This window comes from Oncorhynchus masou, chromosome 9 (assembly GCF_036934945.1).
Source record: "Oncorhynchus masou masou isolate Uvic2021 chromosome 9, UVic_Omas_1.1, whole genome shotgun sequence".
In the NCBI taxonomy this organism is placed as follows: Eukaryota; Metazoa; Chordata; class Actinopteri; order Salmoniformes; family Salmonidae; genus Oncorhynchus; species Oncorhynchus masou.
The window spans coordinates 44,087,973-44,109,673 of record NC_088220.1 but is presented as its reverse complement, the minus strand read 5'-3'; the positions used below and the strand labels follow the sequence as shown (position 1 = coordinate 44,109,673).

Here is a 21,701-nt window from a genome sequence, read left to right as displayed (position 1 = left end):
TAACACATTGTGTCCTTTAAATGTGATTTTCAGACAGAGTCTGGTAACACATAGCCTCCTTTACATGTGATGTTCAGAGAGAGTCAAGTAACACATTGTGTCCTTTACATGTGATGTTCAGACAGAGTCAGGTAACACATTGTCTCATTTACATGTGATGTTCAGACAGAGTCAGGTAACACATAGCATCCTTTACATGTGGTGTTTAGACAGAGTCAGGTAACACATTGTGTCCTTTACATGTGATGTTCAGACAGAGTCAAGTAACACATTGTGTCCTTTACATGTGATGTTCAGACAGAGTCAGGTAACACATTGTGTCCTTTACATCTGATGTTCAGACAGAGTCAGGTAACACATAGCCTCCTTTACATGTGATGTTTAAATAGAATCAGGTAACACATTGTCTCATTTACATGTGATGTTCAGACAGAGTCAGGTAACACATTGTCTCATTTACATGTGATGTTTAGACAGAGTCAGGTAACACATTGCCTCCTTTACATGTGATGTTCAGACAGAGTCAGGTAACACATTGTCTCCTTTACATGTGATGTTCAGACAGAGTCAGGTAACACATAGCCTCCTTTACATGTGATGTTCAGACAGAGTCAAGTAACACATTGTGTCCTTTACACGTAAGATGTTCAGACAGAGTCAGGTAACGCATAGCCTCCTTTACATGTGATGTTCAGACAGAGTCAGGTAACACATAGCCTCCTTTACATGTGGTGTTTACACAGAGTCAGGGAACACATTGTGTCCTTTACATGTGATGTTCAGACAGAGTCAAGTAACACATTGTGTCCTTTACATGTGATGTTCAGACAGAGTCAGGTAACACATTGTCTCCTTTACATGTGATGTTTAGACAGAGTCAGGTAACACATAGCCTCATTTACATGTGATGTTCAGACAGAGTCTGGTAACACATAGCCTCCTTTACATGTGATGGTCAGACAGAGTCAATTAACACATTGTGTCTTTTACATGTGATGTTCAGACAGAGTCAGGTAACACATTGTGTCCTTTACATTTGATGTTCAGACAGAGTCAGGTAACACATAGCCTCCTTTACATGTGATGTTCAGACAGAATCAGGTAACACATTGTCTCATTTACATGTGATGTTCAGACAGAGTCAGGTAACACATTGTGTCCTTTACATGTGATGTTCAGACAGAGTCAGGTAACACATAGCCTCATTTACATGTGATGTTTAGACAGTCAGGTAACACATTGTGTCCTTTACATGTGATGTTCAGACAGAGTCAGGTAACACATTGTCTCCTTTACATGTGATGTTCAGACAGAGTCAGGTAACACATTGTGTCCTTTACATGTGATGTTCAGACAGAGTCAGGTAACACATAGCCTCCTTTACATGTGATGTTTAAACAGAGTCAGGTAACACATTGTCTCATTTACATGTGATGTTCAGACAGAGTCAGGTAACACATTGTCTCATTTACATGTGATGTTTAGACAGAGTCAGGTAACACATTGTGTCCTTTACATGTGATTTTCAGACAGAGTCAGGTAACACATAGCCTCCTTTACATGTGATGTTTAGACAGTCAGGTAACACATTGTGTCCTTTACATGTGATGTTCAGACAGAGTCAGGTAACACATATCCTCCTTTACATGTGATGTTTAGACAGTCAGGTAACACATTGTCTCCTTTACATGTGATGTTCAGACAGAGTCAGGTAACACATTGTGTCCTTTACATGTGATGTTTAGACAGAGTCAGGTAACACTGTCTCATTTACATGTGATGTTTAGACAGAGTCAGGTAACACATTGTGTCCTTTACATGTGATGTTTAGACAGAGTCAGGTAACACATTGTGTCCTTTAAATGTGATTTTCAGACAGAGTCTGGTAACACATAGCCTCCTTTACATGTGATGTTCAGAGAGAGTCAAGTAACACATTGTGTCCTTTACATGTGATGTTCAGACAGAGTCAGGTAACACATTGTCTCATTTACATGTGATGTTCAGACAGAGTCAGGTAAACACATAGCCTCCTTTACATGTGGTGTTTAGACAGAGTCTGGTAACACATAGCCTCCTTTACATGTGATGTTCAGACAGAGTCAAGTAACACATTGTGTCCTTTACATGTGATGTTCAGACAGAGTCACTTAACACATTGTGTCCTTTACATGTGATGTTCAGACAGAGTCAGGTAACACATAGCCTCCTTTACATGTGATGTTTAGACAGTCAGGTAACACATTGTGTCCTTTACATGTGATGTTCAGACAGAGTCAGGTAACACATTGTCTCCTTTACATGTGATGTTCAGACAGAGTCAGGTAACACATTGTGTCCTTTACATGTGATGTTTAGACAGAGTCAGGTAACACTTTGTCATTTACATGTGATGTTTAGACAGAGTCAGGTAACACATTGTCTCATTTACATGTGATGTTCAGACAGAGTCAGGTAACACATTGTCTCATTTACATGTGATAATCAGACAGAGTCAAGTAACACATTGTGTCCTTTACATGTGATGTTCAGACAGAGTCAGGTAACACATTGTGTCCTTTACATGTGATGTTCAGACAGAGTCAAGTAACACATTGTGTCCTTTACATGTGATGTTCAGACAGAGTCAGGTAACACATTGTCTCCTTTACATGTGATGTTTAGACAGAGTCAGGTAACACATTGTGTCCTTTACATGTGATGTTCAGACAGAGTCAGGTAACACATAGCCTCCTTTACGTGTGATGTTCAGACAGAGTCAAGTAACACATTGTGTCCTTTACATGTGATGTTCAGACAGAGTCAGGTAACACATTGTGTCCTTTACATGTGATGTTTAGACAGAGTCAGGTAACACATAGCCTCATTTACATGTGATGTTCAGACAGAGTCTGGTAACACATAGCCTCCTTTACATGTGATGGTCAGACAGAGTCAATTAACACATTGTGTCTTTTACATGTGATGTTCAGACAGAGTCAGGTAACACATTGTGTCCTTTACATTTGATGTTCAGACAGAGTCAGGTAACACATAGCCTCCTTTACATGTGATGTTCAGACAGAATCAGGTAACACATTGTCTCATTTACATGTGATGTTCAGACAGAGTCAGGTAACACATTGTGTCCTTTACATGTGATGTTCAGACAGAGTCAGGTAACACATAGCCTCATTTACATGTGATGTTTAGACAGTCAGGTAACACATTGTGTCCTTTACATGTGATGTTCAGACAGAGTCAGGTAACACATTGTCTCCTTTACATGTGATGTTCAGACAGAGTCAGGTAACACATTGTGTCCTTTACATGTGATGTTCAGACAGAGTCAGGTAACACATAGCCTCCTTTACATGTGATGTTTAAACAGAGTCAGGTAACACATTGTCTCATTTACATGTGATGTTCAGACAGAGTCAGGTAACACATTGTCTCATTTACATGTGATGTTTAGACAGAGTCAGGTAACACATTGTGTCCTTTACATGTGATTTTCAGACAGAGTCAGGTAACACATAGCCTCCTTTACATGTGATGTTTAGACAGTCAGGTAACACATTGTGTCCTTTACATGTGATGTTCAGACAGAGTCAGGTAACACATATCCTCCTTTACATGTGATGTTTAGACAGTCAGGTAACACATTGTCTCCTTTACATGTGATGTTCAGACAGAGTCAGGTAACACATTGTGTCCTTTACATGTGATGTTTAGACAGAGTCAGGTAACACTGTCTCATTTACATGTGATGTTTAGACAGAGTCAGGTAACACATTGTGTCCTTTACATGTGATGTTTAGACAGAGTCAGGTAACACATTGTGTCCTTTAAATGTGATTTTCAGACAGAGTCTGGTAACACATAGCCTCCTTTACATGTGATGTTCAGAGAGAGTCAAGTAACACATTGTGTCCTTTACATGTGATGTTCAGACAGAGTCAGGTAACACATTGTCTCATTTACATGTGATGTTCAGACAGAGTCAGGTAAACACATAGCCTCCTTTACATGTGGTGTTTAGACAGAGTCTGGTAACACATAGCCTCCTTTACATGTGATGTTCAGACAGAGTCAAGTAACACATTGTGTCCTTTACATGTGATGTTCAGACAGAGTCACTTAACACATTGTGTCCTTTACATGTGATGTTCAGACAGAGTCAGGTAACACATAGCCTCCTTTACATGTGATGTTTAGACAGTCAGGTAACACATTGTGTCCTTTACATGTGATGTTCAGACAGAGTCAGGTAACACATTGTCTCCTTTACATGTGATGTTCAGACAGAGTCAGGTAACACATTGTGTCCTTTACATGTGATGTTTAGACAGAGTCAGGTAACACTTTGTCATTTACATGTGATGTTTAGACAGAGTCAGGTAACACATTGTCTCATTTACATGTGATGTTCAGACAGAGTCAGGTAACACATTGTCTCATTTACATGTGATAATCAGACAGAGTCAAGTAACACATTGTGTCCTTTACATGTGATGTTCAGACAGAGTCAGGTAACACATTGTGTCCTTTACATGTGATGTTCAGACAGAGTCAAGTAACACATTGTGTCCTTTACATGTGATGTTCAGACAGAGTCAAGTAACACATTGTGTCCTTTACATGTGATGTTCAGACAGAGTCAGGTACATCGGTTCTATTTCTGTTTATTTTTATTATAATATATATATATTCAGTTGAAGTCGGAAGTTTACATACACACGTTGGAGTCATTAAAACTCGTTTTTCAACCACTCAACAAATTTCATGTTAACAAACTATAATTTTGGTTAGGACCTCTACTTTGTGCATGACACAAGTCATTTTTCCAACAATTGTTTATGTAACAGTATAACTTTAGTCCGTCCCCTCGCCCATACCCGGGCGCGAAACAGGGACCCTCTGCACACATCAACAACAGTCACCCACGAAGCATCATTACCCATCGCTCCACAAAAGTCGTGGCCCTTGCAGAGCAAGGGGAACCACTACTTTAAGGTCTCAGAGCAAGCGACGTCACCGATTGAAACGCTATTTAGCGCGCACCACCGCTGACTTGCTAGCCATTTCACATCCGTTACACTTACACACAGATTATTTCCCTGTATCACAATTCAAGTGGGTCAGAAGTTTACATACACAAAGTTGACTGTGCCTTTAAACAGCTTGGAAATTTCCAGAAAATGATGTTATGGCTTTAGAAGCGTCTGATAGGCTAATTGACATAATTTGAGTCAATCGGAGGTGTACCTGTGGATGTATTTCAAGGCCTACCTTCAAACTCAGTGCCAATTTGCTTGATATCACGGGAAAATCAAAAGAAACCAGCCAAGACCTCAGAAAAAAATTGTAGACCTCCACAAGTCTGGTTCATCCCTGGGAGCAATTTCCAAACACATGAAGGTACCACGTTCATCTGTACAAACAATAGCATGCAAGTATAACACCATGAGACCACACAGCCGTCATACCGCTCAGGAAGGAGGCGCGTTCTGCTATCCTAGACATGAACTTACTTTGGTGCGAAAAGTGCAATTCAATCCTAGAACAACAGACAAGGACCTTGTGAAGATGCTGGAGGAAACAAGTACAAAAGTATCTTTATCTGTAGTAAAACGAGTCCTATATCGACATCACCTTAAAGTCCGGTCAGCAAGGAGAAGCAATTGCTCCAAAACCGCCATAAAAAAACTAGATTACGGTTTGCAACTGCACATGGGGACATGAAACGAAAATATAACTGTTTGGCCATAATGACCATCGTTATGTTTGGAGGAAAAAGGGGGATGCTTGCTAGCCGAAGAACACCATGGTGGCAGCATCATGTTGTGGGGGTGCTTTGCTGCAGGAGGGACTGGTGCAATTCACAAAATAGATGGCCTCATGAGGAAGGACAATTATGTGGATATATTGAAGCAACATCTCAAGACACAAGTCAGGAAGTTAAAGCTTGGTCGCAAATGGATCTTCCAAATGGACAATGGCACCAAGCATACTTCCAAAGTTGTGACAAAATGGTTTAAGGACAACAAAGTCAAGGTATTGGAGTGACCATCACAAAGCCCTGACCCCAATCCTATAGAAAATTTGTGGGTAGAACTGAATAAGCATGAGCGAGCACGAGGCCTACAAACTTGACTCAGTTACACCAACTCTGTCAGGAGGAATGGGACAAAATTCACCCATTTCATTGTGGGGAGCTTGTGGAAGGCTACCCGAAACGTTTCACCCAAGTTTAACAATTTAAAGGCAATTCTACCAAATCCTAATTGACATACATGTGACATCCTCACATGAGATCAAGTTCATCTTAATGTTTATTTATTGATATCTCTTTGAGATATCAGCTAATGTACGAAGGGCTATATAAATACATTTGATTTGATATGAAGTCGGAAGTTTACATACACCTCTACAAATAATCCTGGTTAGCAGTAGCCACTCATCTTTCAAAAAAAGAAAAAAAAAAGATCAACTGATGTGACCAAGATGCCAGAAGCAAGCTTAGGCACAACGTCCGTAAAACCACACTCACTGTTAAATTTGTGATAAAAATAAAAAACTAAAGCGTCAGAGGCGATTGAGTATAGTTGAGTGAAATGACATTGGCATAAACTTCTGACCCACTGGGAATGTGATAAAAGAAATGAAAGTTGAAATAAATCCTACTCTCTACTATTATTCTGACATTTCACATTCTTAAAATAAAGTGGTGATCCTAACTGACCTAAGACAGGGACGTTTTACTAGGATTAAATGTCAGGAATTGTGAAATACTGAGTTTAAATTAATTTGGCTGAGGTGTATGTAAACTTCCGACTTCATATCAAATCAAATGTATTTATATAGCCCTTCGTACATTAGCTGATATCTCAAAGTGCTGTACAGAAAGGTGTAGAAGCACGGTAGCCAGGAAAAACTCCCTAGAAAGGCCAAAACCTAGGAAGAAACATAGAGAGGAACCAAGCTATGAGGGGTGGCCAGTCCTCTTCTGGCTGTGCCGGGTGGAGATTATAACAGAACATGGCCAAGATGTTCAAATGTTCATAAATGACCAGCATGGTCAAATAATAATAATCACAGTAGTTGTCGAGGGTGCAGCAAGTCAGCACCTCAGGAGTAAATGTCAGTTGGCTTTTCATAGCCGATCATTAAGAGTATCTCTACCGCTCCTGCTGTCTCTAGAGAGTTGAAAACAGCAGGTCTGGGACAGGTAGCAATATATATAGAGATTACTGAATGTAAGTACATTATTTTCCTTTCAGAGGTAAATGTATCATTCCACTTGCCGTGATAAAAGTTTTTGTTGTTGTGTACTCTCCTCAAATAGCATGGTATTTTTTCACTGTAATAGCTACTGTAAATTGGAGAGTGCAGTTAGATTAACAAGAATTTAAGCTTTCTGCCCATATAAAACATGTCTATGTCCTGGAAAGTTTGCTGTTACTTACAATGTCCTTCTAGTAACAATAGCGCACATTAGTAACAACTGTTCCGGTATAGGGACCCCAATCTCGTAGATCCTTAAGAGGTTCTCAGGTATTGATTGTTTTCACAGCTTTCTTTTTTTTAGAAGAATGTAGAATGGTCTTAATGTAATGCTCAAATTCCTGATAGAAAACACGGAAGAGTGTTTTTATTTTATTTATTATTTTACATGTATGATTATTCAATTTTGCCATTGGTAGCACATTGGTTCCTTCGAAGGTGATGACAATCCGTGGTTTCATCTGCTTCATGTGCGATCAAGCAACTCTACCAACTCCATCGCAGGGCCGAGATCTGACAGGGGTGTTGCCATATACAATGAACCTCCGCCCTCCGGCAGAGGAACATCTGCATACGGTCCACCCACACCCATCATTTCTTCTCTTCTCTTCTTCTCTTCCTTTGCCGCTCTCTGGCTGCAGATGCTTGTGGTTGAGGCCTCTTCTTCCACTTCTTCTTATCTTTTCTTGTTTCAGTGTTACCAGAGTCTTGTCTGGGGACTGAGGGAGTCAACAAGAAATATTGACTAGGCCCTTTCACAACAATATAAACATCTCGATACCGCCCAAGCCTACGTGGGTGGTGGGTACTATATTTATTGAATATTATCTCAATCATATCAATTAAAACTGCCAATTTTTGTGCAATCAATTAGTTTAATTTCTTAGAGATAAAATTATATTTCAACAAAATAATGTTTCAGGAATGCTAATTGTATCTGCTACTAACAACATAAACAATTTCAGAACAATCTGAGATGGTGGGTGTCAAAATCCTCTTTCTTGTGCTTTTTGAGGTGGAACAACCCAGTGGTGTTTTTACATATTGTATTTGTTTTAAACATGAATTGGTTAAAAAAGATGAGGAGGAGCATCACTCGCCAGTCATTGGGTTTGGCGGCATGCGCATTGTTATGGGCTCGTGTGGATGAAATGCCAAGGCCGAATTATTGTCCCAGTCCGCCCCTGCCCGAGCCTCCCACAGCCAGGAGAGTGAATGCGCACGCATTCTCTCGCGCAGCCATCCAAACCTTCCAGTTCCTCTAGCACACTGCACAGATGCTCCAGCCAATTTGACAGGCGGTCTGATATCATCTCTGAGGAACTGAGCGGTTGGAGGACCGGAGAAAAAAAACACCCGGTTTTGCGTCCATATGAGGAGCCACTGACCGTGGGAACGATGATAATCACGAATCCTTCCCCGGACAGCAGGACTTAAAAACTGCAGTCCCACTGCTCAACCCTTCCCTTTTATTTCCACATTTTAGTAGAGATACGGACGTAGCGACATTTTTGTACCATCTCCCTCGCTGTAGCCTATTTTAACCCCTGTACATTGAGCTTGACAGTGTCTTGGGACGATGTGGAAAACCGGTCTTCTTCTCCTCTTTTGGGGACTATTAACGTCTGGTGAACTCCAGCAAGAAGAAACGGAACCAGAGCGCCGAAGTCTGCCACCGTCGGGAAAGTTGGATTTTGGCTATGTGCCTCAGGGAGTTTACCAAACCCTCGCCTATTACGAACCTGGAGTAATAGGGTTACTGTTCCACATGGTGCACGCTTTCCTATACGTCGTGCAGCCCAACCCGTTCCCGGAAGGTAAGTGCAATGTTGTTTAGATGCCCATTGATGCTGTCCAATAACATTTCATAAGAATGCACCGTAGGTAACAAGCCGTCTAGCTTCAACTCATTATAAGTGCCACACAGTGAGGCACTTCGTCCTCGTTTAGCGTCAGCGCCGTCATTGTCGTTTACAAAGTTTGCCAATGGCAAGATAAGTTATTTGCTATGACACATGCGTGCAGAGATGTTCAAATCATCGCAGGGAAGGCTTTATCTTTTATTTGGCAGCTGTGAATATGTCACACAGGTTTACGCAAAACATGCCCATCCAATGCGTAAAATTGTGTTTATTTGCATCATATTTCTACATTCTTGTTGTGCTTTAAGAGTATTTTGCCTACAGTGTGCTACTTGCCGGTGTCAACGTAATTACAATTAAACCGACCCTTACTGACTTTGCATCATGTGGTCACTGGTCACTAAATAGTCTGGGCACACAATTCACGAGAAAATGCCAAGACCCAATGGGGATGGAATGGGTTGGACGGTGCACCGTTGGTCCAATTTAATGCAATTAGGCCTAACTTTCCATATAACTCAAATAAGGTGACTTTAAAGTAAGTATTGTGTGGTCACTTGAATTGAGGGGGTTGGTAGGCAATACTACCCCATCTCAGTGTTCATAATCATTTAGTAAATCTGGAGATTAGGAGTGTCTCCCTGTGTCACAGATTTAACTAGGTAATCCCATAATCTGGAATGCCATATGTTGCTGTGCTTTTAGTTTCAAGGGTTGTCAGAGGCATTTGTTGATATATGGCTCAAACTCACTTACACAATGGATGTTCAATTTTTTCATTGGATATCATTGTTGGGTTCTATTACACATCTATAGGTAAAGTTGAAATCCCATGTTAGAGATAGTGGGGTTTGTATTGTATGAACTGTCTATAGGAATTCTTCTGGACAGTGTCTTAAAAATGTTCCATGAACACACACCAAAAAAAAACACCGAAATTAATTAAATGACCATTATTAGACAATTATTATTATTATTATTAGGCAATATATTTTAGACATCCATCCATATTACTGTAGGGGGTTTCATTATTATTTCAAATGAATCCTATGCTTAATTGAAACCAGATAGCCCCAGCTGTACAGTCACATGTCTGCCAATTAACTGGGACATAAAAATGCACACATGGAGATTTATCATGATAATCCAGTGATCTGTCAGGCCTATTTTGATTGGAAGGGACAGGCTGTACCAGCCCCTAATGCTTCCCCATAACACTGTTGTGACTGCCATACATCATCATACATAGTGTGGCAGTGGACAATTTTCAAAGAAAAATTCATCTTGATTTCTGATTTCTTAATGCATTCATATAAAATGTATGATATACCTGTTCCCCTAGATTAATTTATTGGTGCACCACGGCCCCCAAACCAACAATCAGGGCTGTAAACTCCCAAAATATCCCATTTGAAACCAACAGAGGCCAAATAATTAGTTCAGGTGGGAGGCAACAGAACTACAGGTAGGTGCACTGCACCAAAATCCCTAATTCAGACTTCTAATTATCCTTACACCTCTGAAGAATCTAGCCACTTTCATGCCAGTCGGAAGAACTTAAGTGTTTTATCTCTGAACACACAAAAGCTAGTTTTTCCACCAACAGTGGGATAAGAGGAACCATGGGATGTTAACAGCACTCGGTGGATACTAGAGATCCTGACTGCCAATGTGTCCAGGCTGATACATGCCATTAAGTTATCCTGACACTCACACCTCACCATTGCACAAAAAATAAGTAATGAAATCAGTTAAATAAATAAACTATTCATATACATTTGCACTGCATTGCCCCCCAACCCCAAAAAGAACACGTGTTCAAAAGTCAAGCAAATTATAAAATACAACATCTAATGAAGTAAAAAAAATATGTATAGTGTACAACATTACGCATAAATAAACAAAAAAATATTCCCAAACCCCCTGCCAAAAAATAAGTAATGAAATAACAAAACAAAAAAATGGCCAGCTCTAAAAGTGCAAGCAAAACACATTCAATAGTATAAAATACACAATATCAAGACATTTATATTTTAAAAAAAGTTATAAAGCATTGTGAAAATAACATGGTATTGTTCTGTGTGTGTGTACTAAGTATGTAACGGTGGGTGAGTTGGAGATGGAAAAAGTTGAGAAGCAGCTGTGAAGAGTTTGTGAAAAGTATTTGGTCAAATACTTCGTATTTGCGTCTTATACATTTTAATATTTTTGTAATTTCAAAGACGCTCTCATGCAGAGCGACTTACAATTAGTGCATTCATCTTAAGATAGCTAGGCAAGACAACAACACATCACAATTGTATCATGTACATTTTCCCCCCAACAAATTATTTATCAGCAAAGTCAGTGCTAGTAGGAACGCCACATGGGGACGGGGGGCGGAAGAGTCAGGGTATTGATGTATGGACCGGTTTGGATTTTATTTGAATGGTTGGTTTGTTAAATGTGATATGCCGTGTTGTAACGTCGATTGTTATAGTTTACACCGCTACTTGAGTCATCCCGATGAAAAGCAGCTCCCCACACCTCTCTGATTCAGAGGGGTTGGGTTAAATGCGGAAGATACATTTCAGATATACAACTGACGAGGTATCCCTCTTTCCTCTCTCCATGCTGCTTTTCACACAGACCTAGCCCCACCCCCTGTCACTCAAGGAGCGCATTTGTTGTTGCTTGACCACAAGACACTTGCGTTCAGTCTGCATGGTCAATGCAGCGCATGCAACGATGTTGATGACGATGTTGTTTCCACGTCTTAATATAAATCCACTAGCATTCTATAATAACACTATTAGTTTGTTTCTTACATCTGAAATCAGCTAGTTTGTCTTTTCTTAGCATGTTTTAGCTAAATCATGTTACCCGTTAATGCTAATCGCTAGTTAGCTGGCTAGCTAGCTAATACATGTACTGAGTCAGAGCAAATGTAGCTAGCTAATATAGCCTGCTATCAGTGCAGGTGTAAGCCTAAATCAGCATGTTGATCGTTCAACAGTATCTGCTAAATCAAAGAGGAATTAGCAAAGCATGAATATGTTTGCTACATGAAGAAACATTTAATTTAGCCAATGATTATAGGGTCCCCTAGGAAAAACTGGCCATGACTTTGGTTCGTACCCTGTCACAATAACTCCCTGGAATTTTAATTTGTTGTCATGTCAAACACTGTATTCAAAGTGCCCACTATTATTTATATTCGAACTATGAATCAATATTATATTTCCATGATTCCAACAGTTCACCCAAGTGTATTGATCTAAATCACAAGTCAAATTGCAATTGCAAAATTTGTTTAAAAAAATAGGGCCATGTTTTTTGTTCAAATCGTGCAGCCCTACATGGCAGTGTGTAAATGGTCTCAAATGAGTGCAGGAAATGCAGAAATGGATGGAAATGCGGGAAATTATTTTAGTTTGAAGTTTCATTGAACATAAAAACAATCAGAATGGAGAAAGACCCATTGACACAAGACCCATTGGAAATGCATGTGTTGCCACCGTAGGGTCACACACTACTCAAAGCACATTTCGAACTTTTAAGATACGTCATATGTCACGTTTTTGAAAAATACTGTGATATGATATTTTGGCCATATCGCCCAGCCAGGACAGAGAAGAGTTTTGACTGGGCCGAGTGGGAGCTGCCTTCGCAGGGGTCGGCGGGCCAAGAGACCAGAGGTGGTGGAACGAAGTGCTCTGGTTGGGATGTAGAGTTTGAGCAGAGCCTGAAGGTAAAGGAGGTGCAGTTCCCCTTGCTGCTCCGTAGGCAAGCACCAGGGTCTTGAAGATGGTGCGAGGTGGAGCTTGAGGTGGTGGGCCGACATCCGAGCTGAGATGTCTGCCAGTCACGCAGAGATGCTTGTCGCCACCTCAGTGTCAGGAGGGGGAAGGAGAAGAGTAATTGAGTGTCAATGAGAACAGAGGAGAGAGTCCAGCTTTGGTAGAGCATAGAGTTTCTGTGACACAAGAGGAGAGTGGTCTGGAGGAGTGGATGGGATCAAGTGGGCAGGTTGTTGGGTGGCTGGGCATCACTAGCTGCAGGATTTAATCTGGAAAGAGACTTTTAGACTTTTACTCAAGTAGTATTTTACTGGGTGACTTTCACTTTTACTTGAGTAATTTTCTATTAACGTATCTTTACTTTTACTCAAGTATGACAATTGGGTACTTTTTCCACCACTGCGATTGAGTGCAGGAAATGCAGACATGATAAAAGTGCTGTAATTTGTTTCAGTTGAAGTTGAATTGAACAGTATAAAACAAATAAAACAATCAGATTGGAGAAAGACTCATTGAAATCACTTATAATGTATGTGTTGCCACCCTAGGATCACTCACTTCTCAGAAAGCACCCTAGGATCACTCACTACTCATAAAGCACCCGAGGATCACTCACTACTCATAAAGCACCCGAGGATCACTCACTACTCATAAAGCAAATGTAGAACTTTTAGTATTCAAACACTAAAAATAATGTCAAATACCATCATTACCGTCCATTAAAAAAAAATACTGTGATATAATATTTTGGCCATATCACCCAGCCCTAGCCCTGTGCCACCATCCCGACCACCAGATGCTCTCGGACTATGAGAGAACACATAGTCAGATGACGAGAGAGCAGCTAGAGTAGCAGTGTTCTCTGGGGAAAACCATGTCGCCGCCACGGCCAAGAAGTAAAGGGACTGAAGAGCAACATGGGCTAAGATGAACTCAAAAGGCTCAGATGAGTTCCAAACGCTACCAGAGACTAGGAATTCCACACAGGTTGTGCGCGCAGGGTACACTAAATTAGGAAGGGTTACAGCCAGGAGCAAACTGAGATGGGAAACACACAAACTTGCCAAAGCTGCAAAAGAGCAAAATGAGATCATCAGAAAAGAACTAGATAGGATACTCAAGTGAGAGTGTGGTGGGAGCCTTCCTCGAACAACTCTGCAGAATGTCTTTGTTTCTGCAACAACACCGAAAAATTAACAATACAGACGCTTTTAGTACTAGCACTAAATGCCTAGTAGAGGTGAAGACACACCTCCCAGCACTGAATGCTGATTGCCTGGCAGAGCTGAAGAAAACACTCCCTACAATACAACATGCCTACAAATTAGCAAGACTGTTACACAAGTAGGCCTATAACTTATCCAAGTCCACAACGGCAGTCACACGTACTGAGCAATCAGACAGCTTATAGACTACTAGGTAAAAGACATCACTTAAATTCAATTGCCCTAGCAAGACAATACCAACAGCTACTTATTGAATCCAACAATTTACTTGTTGCTCTTGTAAGAGTTGATCCCTTTCCAAACTATAGATGATGCACTAAGACTGGGGCCAAGTAAGGCTCCTTGAATAGTCAGGGAAGACAGGTGAGGCCAATCCTTCTTAAAAGACCCAACATTTACCAAGGGCTATTTACACAAATTGGTCTGAAAATAATCCAAGCTCACAGTGGAAAAAAAATACATACTTGCTGATCCCCTTCCAAACTATAGATGTGTGGGAGATGATGCAGGGAGTACCAGGGAGTACCAGTACCTAGTCGATGTGCAGGGGTACGGGGTAATAACATGGCTATATACAGGGAGTACCAGTACCGAGTCGATGTGCAGGGGTGCGAGGTAATAACATGGCTGAATACAGGGAGTACCAGTACCAAGTCGATGTGCAGGGTTACGAGGTAATGGAGGTAGCTATGTACATATTGGGGCAAAATGACTAGGATAGAGAATAGACAGTAGCAGCAGCATATGTGGTGAGTGAAGGTGTGTTGTGTCCTGTGTGTGTGCATAGAGTCAGTACAAGAGAGTTAGAGCAAAAAAGGGTCATTGCAGGTTGTCCATGTAGCCATTTGATTAGCTATTTAGCAGTCTTGTTTAGTAGTATTTTGGCTAGGTGGTAGTAGCTGTTCAGGGTTCTGTTGGTTCCATACTTGGTGCACTGGCACCGCTTGCCTTGCAGTAGTAGAGAGAGCAGTTTATGGGTGTCTGGAGTCTGACAATTTCTGACCCGTGCCAAATCTTTTCAGCTTCCTGCGGGGGAAGAGGTGCTGTCGTGCCCTCTTCACAACTGTGTGGGTGTGTGGACCATGTTAATTCCTTAGGGATGTGTACACCGAGGAATTGTTTAGGCTGTCTGTGGTGTATTGCACAATCATTTGTTCTGGGTAGGTCTGCGCTGGATGTGCATGCTGGCTCCGGTTTTAGTTCTGACGGCGCCTTTTCTCCCCATAAGCATGCTTGGCCCTTTTCCGGTCTGCTGACACAATCAGGTCCTCAAACTCAGGGGAGGTTATTAAAAATGCGTTGGGTTCCCCTGGGTCTGTCTCCACATCAGACATCATGTCTCCAGTTGCACCCGCAAATCACTGCTTCTCTTCAGCAGAGAGTTATTTTGACCGACTGGCCGGAGCCTGTGAAATTACAAGTTATTCTGCCTAATTAACAAATGGTCTCCAACTCTGGAATGATAATATAATTTTTTTTTTTTAAAGCCAAAAAAGGTACACACACTAAAAACTGTGGAACAAGTCTCAACTTTTCAAAATGCAGTACTGCACTTCAAAATGTATGGATTGGTTTACATTTAAAAACTAGCGTGTCTCTGGCGATGCTGCCTTTTGCTTTTTGATGTCCTTTGCTCTGTCCGGGGTGTCCGACGACTTATGCCGCTCTTTCAGTCCAATACCGGTTTGCAGCTGCACCTGAGACGTCAGTGTGTGGTGTATTAGCAGTGGTTACATGCATCAAAGTCCTTGAGAAAATTGTAAGATATAGAATTATGTTACAGCCAGTCCATGTCTTTATGAGACCACTCACCTTCAAGATCTAGGTGAAACCAGGCGTATGTCGCACGTCTCTACTTCACAGGAGAGCCATTTGGACATAAACTTGTGAACTTTCATGTGCCTTAATAATAACAAACTTGTATGCCATCTGCAATACGAATAATATTGTTAAATGTCGAAAAGAGAACACACAGAAGGCTGTTGTATAAAACACCTGTCTCTGGATTACATCTTCAAACTAAGGGCAACCATGGCATCCGTGACAGAGAGGGAAAAGCGTCCATCCATGTATATGGGTAATATAGTCAAGCTAGCTACATTTTCAGATAGTTATAGCCTAATGTTATCTAGCTAACATTGAACCTGGTTGTTTAGCTACCTGCAGATTCATGCAGGGTCGTAACGTTATGAGTTGGGATTATGGTTCATTGTTTAGCTAGCTAGCTACATATTCTTAACAAAAGACTCCACTATGCAAGTAACTATTTCAATAGAATGTTCATGATGTCACTGCGACAACTCATCATCACCCAGTGCCTGGGCTTACCTCCGCTGTACCCGCACCCCACCATACCCCTGTCTGCGCATTATGCCCTGAATATATTCTACCATGCCCAGAAACCTGCTCCTCTTATTCTTTGTCCCCAATGCTCTAGGCGACCAGTTTTGATAGCCTTTAGCCGCACCCTCATACTACTCCTTCTCTGTTCCGCGGGTGATGTGGAGGTAAACCCAGGCCCTGCATGTCCCCAGGCACCCTCATTTGTTGACTTCTGTGATCGAAAAAGCCTTGGTTTCATGCATGTCAACATCAGAAGCCTCCTCCCTAAGTTTGTTTTACTCACCGCTTTAGCACACTCTGCTAACCCTGATGTCCTTGCCGTGTCTGAGTCTTGGCTCAGGAAGGCCACCAAAAATTCAGAGATTTCCATACCCAACTATAACATCTTCCGTCAAGATAGAACTGCCAAAGGGGGAGGAGTTGCAGTCTACTGCAGAGATAGCCTGCAAAGTAATGTCATACTTTCCAGGTCCATACCCAAACAGTTCGAACTACTAATTTTGAAAATTACTCTCTCCAGAAATAAGTCTCTCACTGTTGCCGCCTGCTACCGACCCCCTCAGCTCCCAGCTGTGCCCTGGACACCATTTGTGAATTGATCGCCCCCATCTAGCTTCAGAGTTTGTTCTTTTAGGTGACCTAAACTGGGATATGCTTAACACCCCGGCAGTCCTACAATCTAAGCTAGATGCCCTCAATCTCACACAAATAATCAAGGAACCCACCAGGTACAACCCTAACTCTGTAAACAAGGGCACCCTCATAGACGTCATCCTGACCAACTGGCCCTCCAGATACACCTCCGCTGTCTTCAACCAGGATCTCAGCGATCACTGCCTCATTGCCTGTATCCGCTACGGAGCCGCAGTCAAACGACCACCCCTCATCACTGTCAAACGCTCCCTAAAACACTTCTGTGAGCAGGCCTTCCTAATCGACCTGGCCCGGGTATCCTGGAAGGACATTGACCTCATCCCGTCAGTTGAGGATGCCTGGTCATTCTTTAAAAGTAATTTCCTCACCATTTTAGATAAGCATGCTCCGTTCAAAAATGCAGAACCAAGAACAGATACAGCCCTTGGTTCACTCCAGACCTGACTGCCCTCGACCAGCACAAAAACATCCTGTGGCGGACTGCAATAGCATCGAATAGTCCCCGCGATATGCAACTGTTCAGGGAAGTCAGGAACCAATACACGCAGTCAGTCAGGAAAGCTAAGGCCAGCTTCTTCAGGCAGAAGTTTGCATCCTGTAGCTCCAACTCCAAAAAGTTCTGGGACACTGTGAAGTCCATGGAGAACAAGAGCACCTCCTCCCAGCTGCCCACTGCATTGAGGCTAGATAACACGGTCACCACCGATAAATCCATGATTATCGAAAACTTCAACAAGCATTTCTCAACGGCTGGCCATGCCTTCCGCCTGGCTACTCCAACATCGGCCAACAGCTCCGCCCCCACCGCAGCTACTCGCCCAAGCCCTTCCAGGTTCTCCTTTACCCAAATCCAGATAGCAGATGTTCTGAAAGAGCTGCAAAACCTGGACCCGTACAAATCAGCTGGGCTTGACAATCTGGACCCTCTATTTCTGAAACTATCCGCCGCCATTGTCGCAACCCCTATTACCAGCCTGTTCAACCTCTCTCTCATATCATCTGAGATCCCCAAGGATTGAAAGCTGCCGCAGTCATCCCCCTCTTCAAAGGGGAGACACCCTGGACCCAAACTGTTACAGACCTATATCCATCCTGCCCTGCCTATCTAAGGTCTTCGAAAGCCAAGTCAACAAACAGGTCACTGACCATCTCGAATCCCACCGTACCTTCTCCGCTGTGCAATCTGGTTTCCGAGCCGGTCACGGGTGCACCTCAGCCACACTCAAGGTACTAAACGATATCATAACCGCCATCGATAAAAGACAGTACTGTGCAGCCGTCTTCATCGACCTTGCCAAGGCTTTCGACTCTGTCAATCACCATATTCTTATCGGCAGACTCAGTAGCCTCGGTTTTTCGGATGACTGCCTTGCCTGGTTCACCAATTACTTTGCAGACAGAGTTCAGTGTGTCAAATCGGAGGGCATGCTGTCCGGTCCTCTGGCAGTCTCTATGGGGGTGCCACAGGGTTCAATTCTCGGGCCGACTCTTTTCTCTGTATATATCAATGATGTTGCTCTTGCTGCGGGCGATTCCCTGATCCACCTCTACGCAGACGACACCGTTCTATATACTTCCGGCCCGTCCTTGGACACTGTGCTATCTAACCTCCATACGAGCTTCAATGCCATACAACACTCCTTCCGTGGCCTCCAACTGCTCTTAAACGCTAGTAAAACCAAATGCATGCTTTTCAACCGATCGTTGCCTGCACCCGCATGCCCAACGAGCATCACCACCCTGGATGGTTCCGACCTTGAATATGTGGACACCTATAAGTACCTAGGTGTCTGGCTAGACTGTAAACTCTCCTTCCAGACTCATATCAAACATCTCCAATCGAAAATCAAATCAAGAGTCGGCTTTCTATTCCGCAACAAAGCCTCCTTCACTCACGCCGCCAAACTTACCCTAGTAAAACTGACTATCCTACCGATCCTCGACTTCGGCGACGTCATCTACAAAATTGCCTCCAACACTCTACTCAGCAAACTGGATGCAGTTTATCACAGTGCCATCCGTTTTGTCACTAAAGCACCTTATACCACCCACCACCGCGACTTGTATGCTCTAGTCGGCTGGCCCTCGCTACATATTTGTCGCCAGACCCACTGGCTCCAGGTCATCTACAAATCCATGCTAGGTATAGCTCCGCCTTATCTCAGTTCACTGGTCACGATGGCAACACCCATCCGTAGCACGCGCTCCAGCAGGTGTATCTCACTGATCATCCCTAAAGCCAACACCTCATTTGGCCGCCTTTCGTTCCAGTACTCTGCTGCCTGTGACTGGAACGAATTGCAAAAATCCCTGAAGTTGGAGACTTTTATCTCCCTCACCAACTTCAAACATGTGCTATCTGAGCAGCTAACCGATCGCTGCAGCTGTACATAGTCTATTGGTAAATAACCCACCCATTTTCACCTACCTCATCCCCACACTGTTTTTATTTATTTACTTTTCTGCTCTTTTGCACACCAGTATCTCTACCTGTACATGACCATCTGATCATTTATCACTCCAGTGCTAATCTGCAAAATTGTAATTATTCGCCTACCTCCTCATGCCTTTTGCACACAATGTATATAGACTCGCCTTTTTTGTACTGTTTTTTTGACTTGTTAATTGTTTACTCCATGTGTAACTCTGTGTTGTCTGTTCACACTGCTAAGCTTTATCTTGGCCAGGTCGCAGTTGCAAATGAGAACTTGTTCTCAACTAGCCTACCTGGTTAAATAAAAAAAACTTAAAAAACTGTCGATAGACGTAGCTGGTACATTTGGTCTGGCTATCTACTCCGATTCCAGAGCACTAGCGTTTGAGTGTGCCACAGTGCAGAATAACTGACAGATTTACGAATGCTCAAAACCCATTGAATGGCCGGTGTCAGTAAACGTTGGTAAAAAAAAATCGTAATTAAATTGTTGCCAGAAAAACAGTTATGTTCACCAACGCTCTGGATAACATAAAAACAACCTAACTAGCTCTGCTCGGGCGAGTAAAATGGTCAGAGTGAGTTGTTCTCTCATTTGTGTCTGAAATAGCTAGCAAGCTAGCCAACATTAGCCTGCTAGCTTGGGACTGCTGTTGTTAGGTCAGAACGCTAGGATCAACCCTACTCCTCGGCCAGAGCATCTTGTGTGTGCTCTGAACTCTCCGAGAGCAAAACGCTCTGAATGCACTCTGGCATTCCAGATTGAATGCACGAACACACCCGAGGACAATAGACACTGTGTTGGAGGGTATTAGCGTGTGTAAAGATCTTTGACCTCCCAGAGCCGCAAAATCAAGATTGGTCAATCTCTGTTTATATTCTGTCTTCTCAATACTGCTAATTATCATTAAAGATATTCCGACTTACATGTACGTACTCGGAAACAGGCCATTCTACGCAGTGGTTGGGATGGAGCTCACCACACCTAAGTAATGACAGGGGAAACACTTCTTACACTGGCAGAGGTGGTTAGAGGGTGTTCTCGTCCCCAGCACATTAGATTAAACCATCATGTCTATGGCACAGTGTTTCCTCTTGGTTACATCATCACAAACTGGTGCCGTGAGCACTGTAATGGACAATAATGCTTATGTCCATAACATCCATCATTTCGTTATGATTTATGGGAGTAGCCTACATCACACAGCTGAACTGCGATATGTCACCATTCTGTTGTTAATAACACCTTTCCTCCACTCCCCGCCAACCCGTAAGAGCTGTTATTAGCAATCTAGCAACATTTGTCAACTTGTCTGTCACTTCCACCCACTCATGCAACCATAGTGCTATCTGACACATATGGCCATACCCGTGCACATCACCCACACATAATCACACAGCAACAGAACCTGTACAGCAAATGTCTCATTCATGTGGTCAAGTTTCTGTCATCCTATAGGTGCCTCCGTTTGCTGTCGTTTTAAACCGTTTGACCTATTTTAGTAGAACTGTTCTGTAACATAAGTCACTCTAAAACTTAAGACAAGATGTGAATGAGGTCTTCTTATGCCGTTTCTACTGTCATTCCGAGTCTGTTAGTATGAGACTAGGGGGATTATGCTAACTGAAGCCATGCGAATCCTGGTCGGAAAGTGCTCGGTGACAAATAGAAGGTTTTCTCATTACGTAGCAGACGTAGCTATGACAGGTGTAATATTGACTCAGGGGACTGGACACAGCAATTCGGCGAGGGAACAGGAATTAGTTAAGGCTAGGTAACAGTTGCCAGGGAGACACACACGCACCGGCAGGCAATGTATTTTAATTTCCCTAATTTTGCATACAAGTCAATTCATACAGTCAATTCATACAGCCAATTCAGAAAGTATTCACACTCCTTGATTTTTCCCACATGTTGTTGTGTTACAGCCTGCATTTATAATGGATTCAATTGAGATTTTGTGTCACCGATCTACACACAATAACCCATAATGTCAAATTATGTTTTTAGAGGGGTGTGAATACTTTCTGAAGGCATGTATGTCTGCATGCGCTCATTTGATAGAAAGGGTGAACTGAGACAGAGTTTTGGAGGCAACTGCAGCGTTTTTGCTGTTTTAGCAAAACTCATATTTCA

The 21,701-nt window shown here is 42.4% G+C and overlaps 1 protein-coding gene across 6 annotated transcripts in view; it reads left to right on the top strand.

Moving 5' to 3' along the window:
• Window positions 1–8,516: 8,516 nt before the first annotated feature.
• The window catches only part of prom1a (prominin 1a), a 143,926-nt gene continuing 130,741 nt past the window's right edge, over window positions 8,517–21,701 (top strand). For all 6 annotated transcript variants that reach the window (XM_064974085.1, XM_064974084.1, XM_064974083.1 and 3 more), the window contains exon 1: window positions 8,517–9,083. In XM_064974085.1, the coding sequence (XP_064830157.1) occupies window positions 8,846–9,083 (238 nt within the window). In that variant the 5' untranslated portion in view covers window positions 8,517–8,845. The remainder of the gene's footprint in view (window positions 9,084–21,701) is intronic.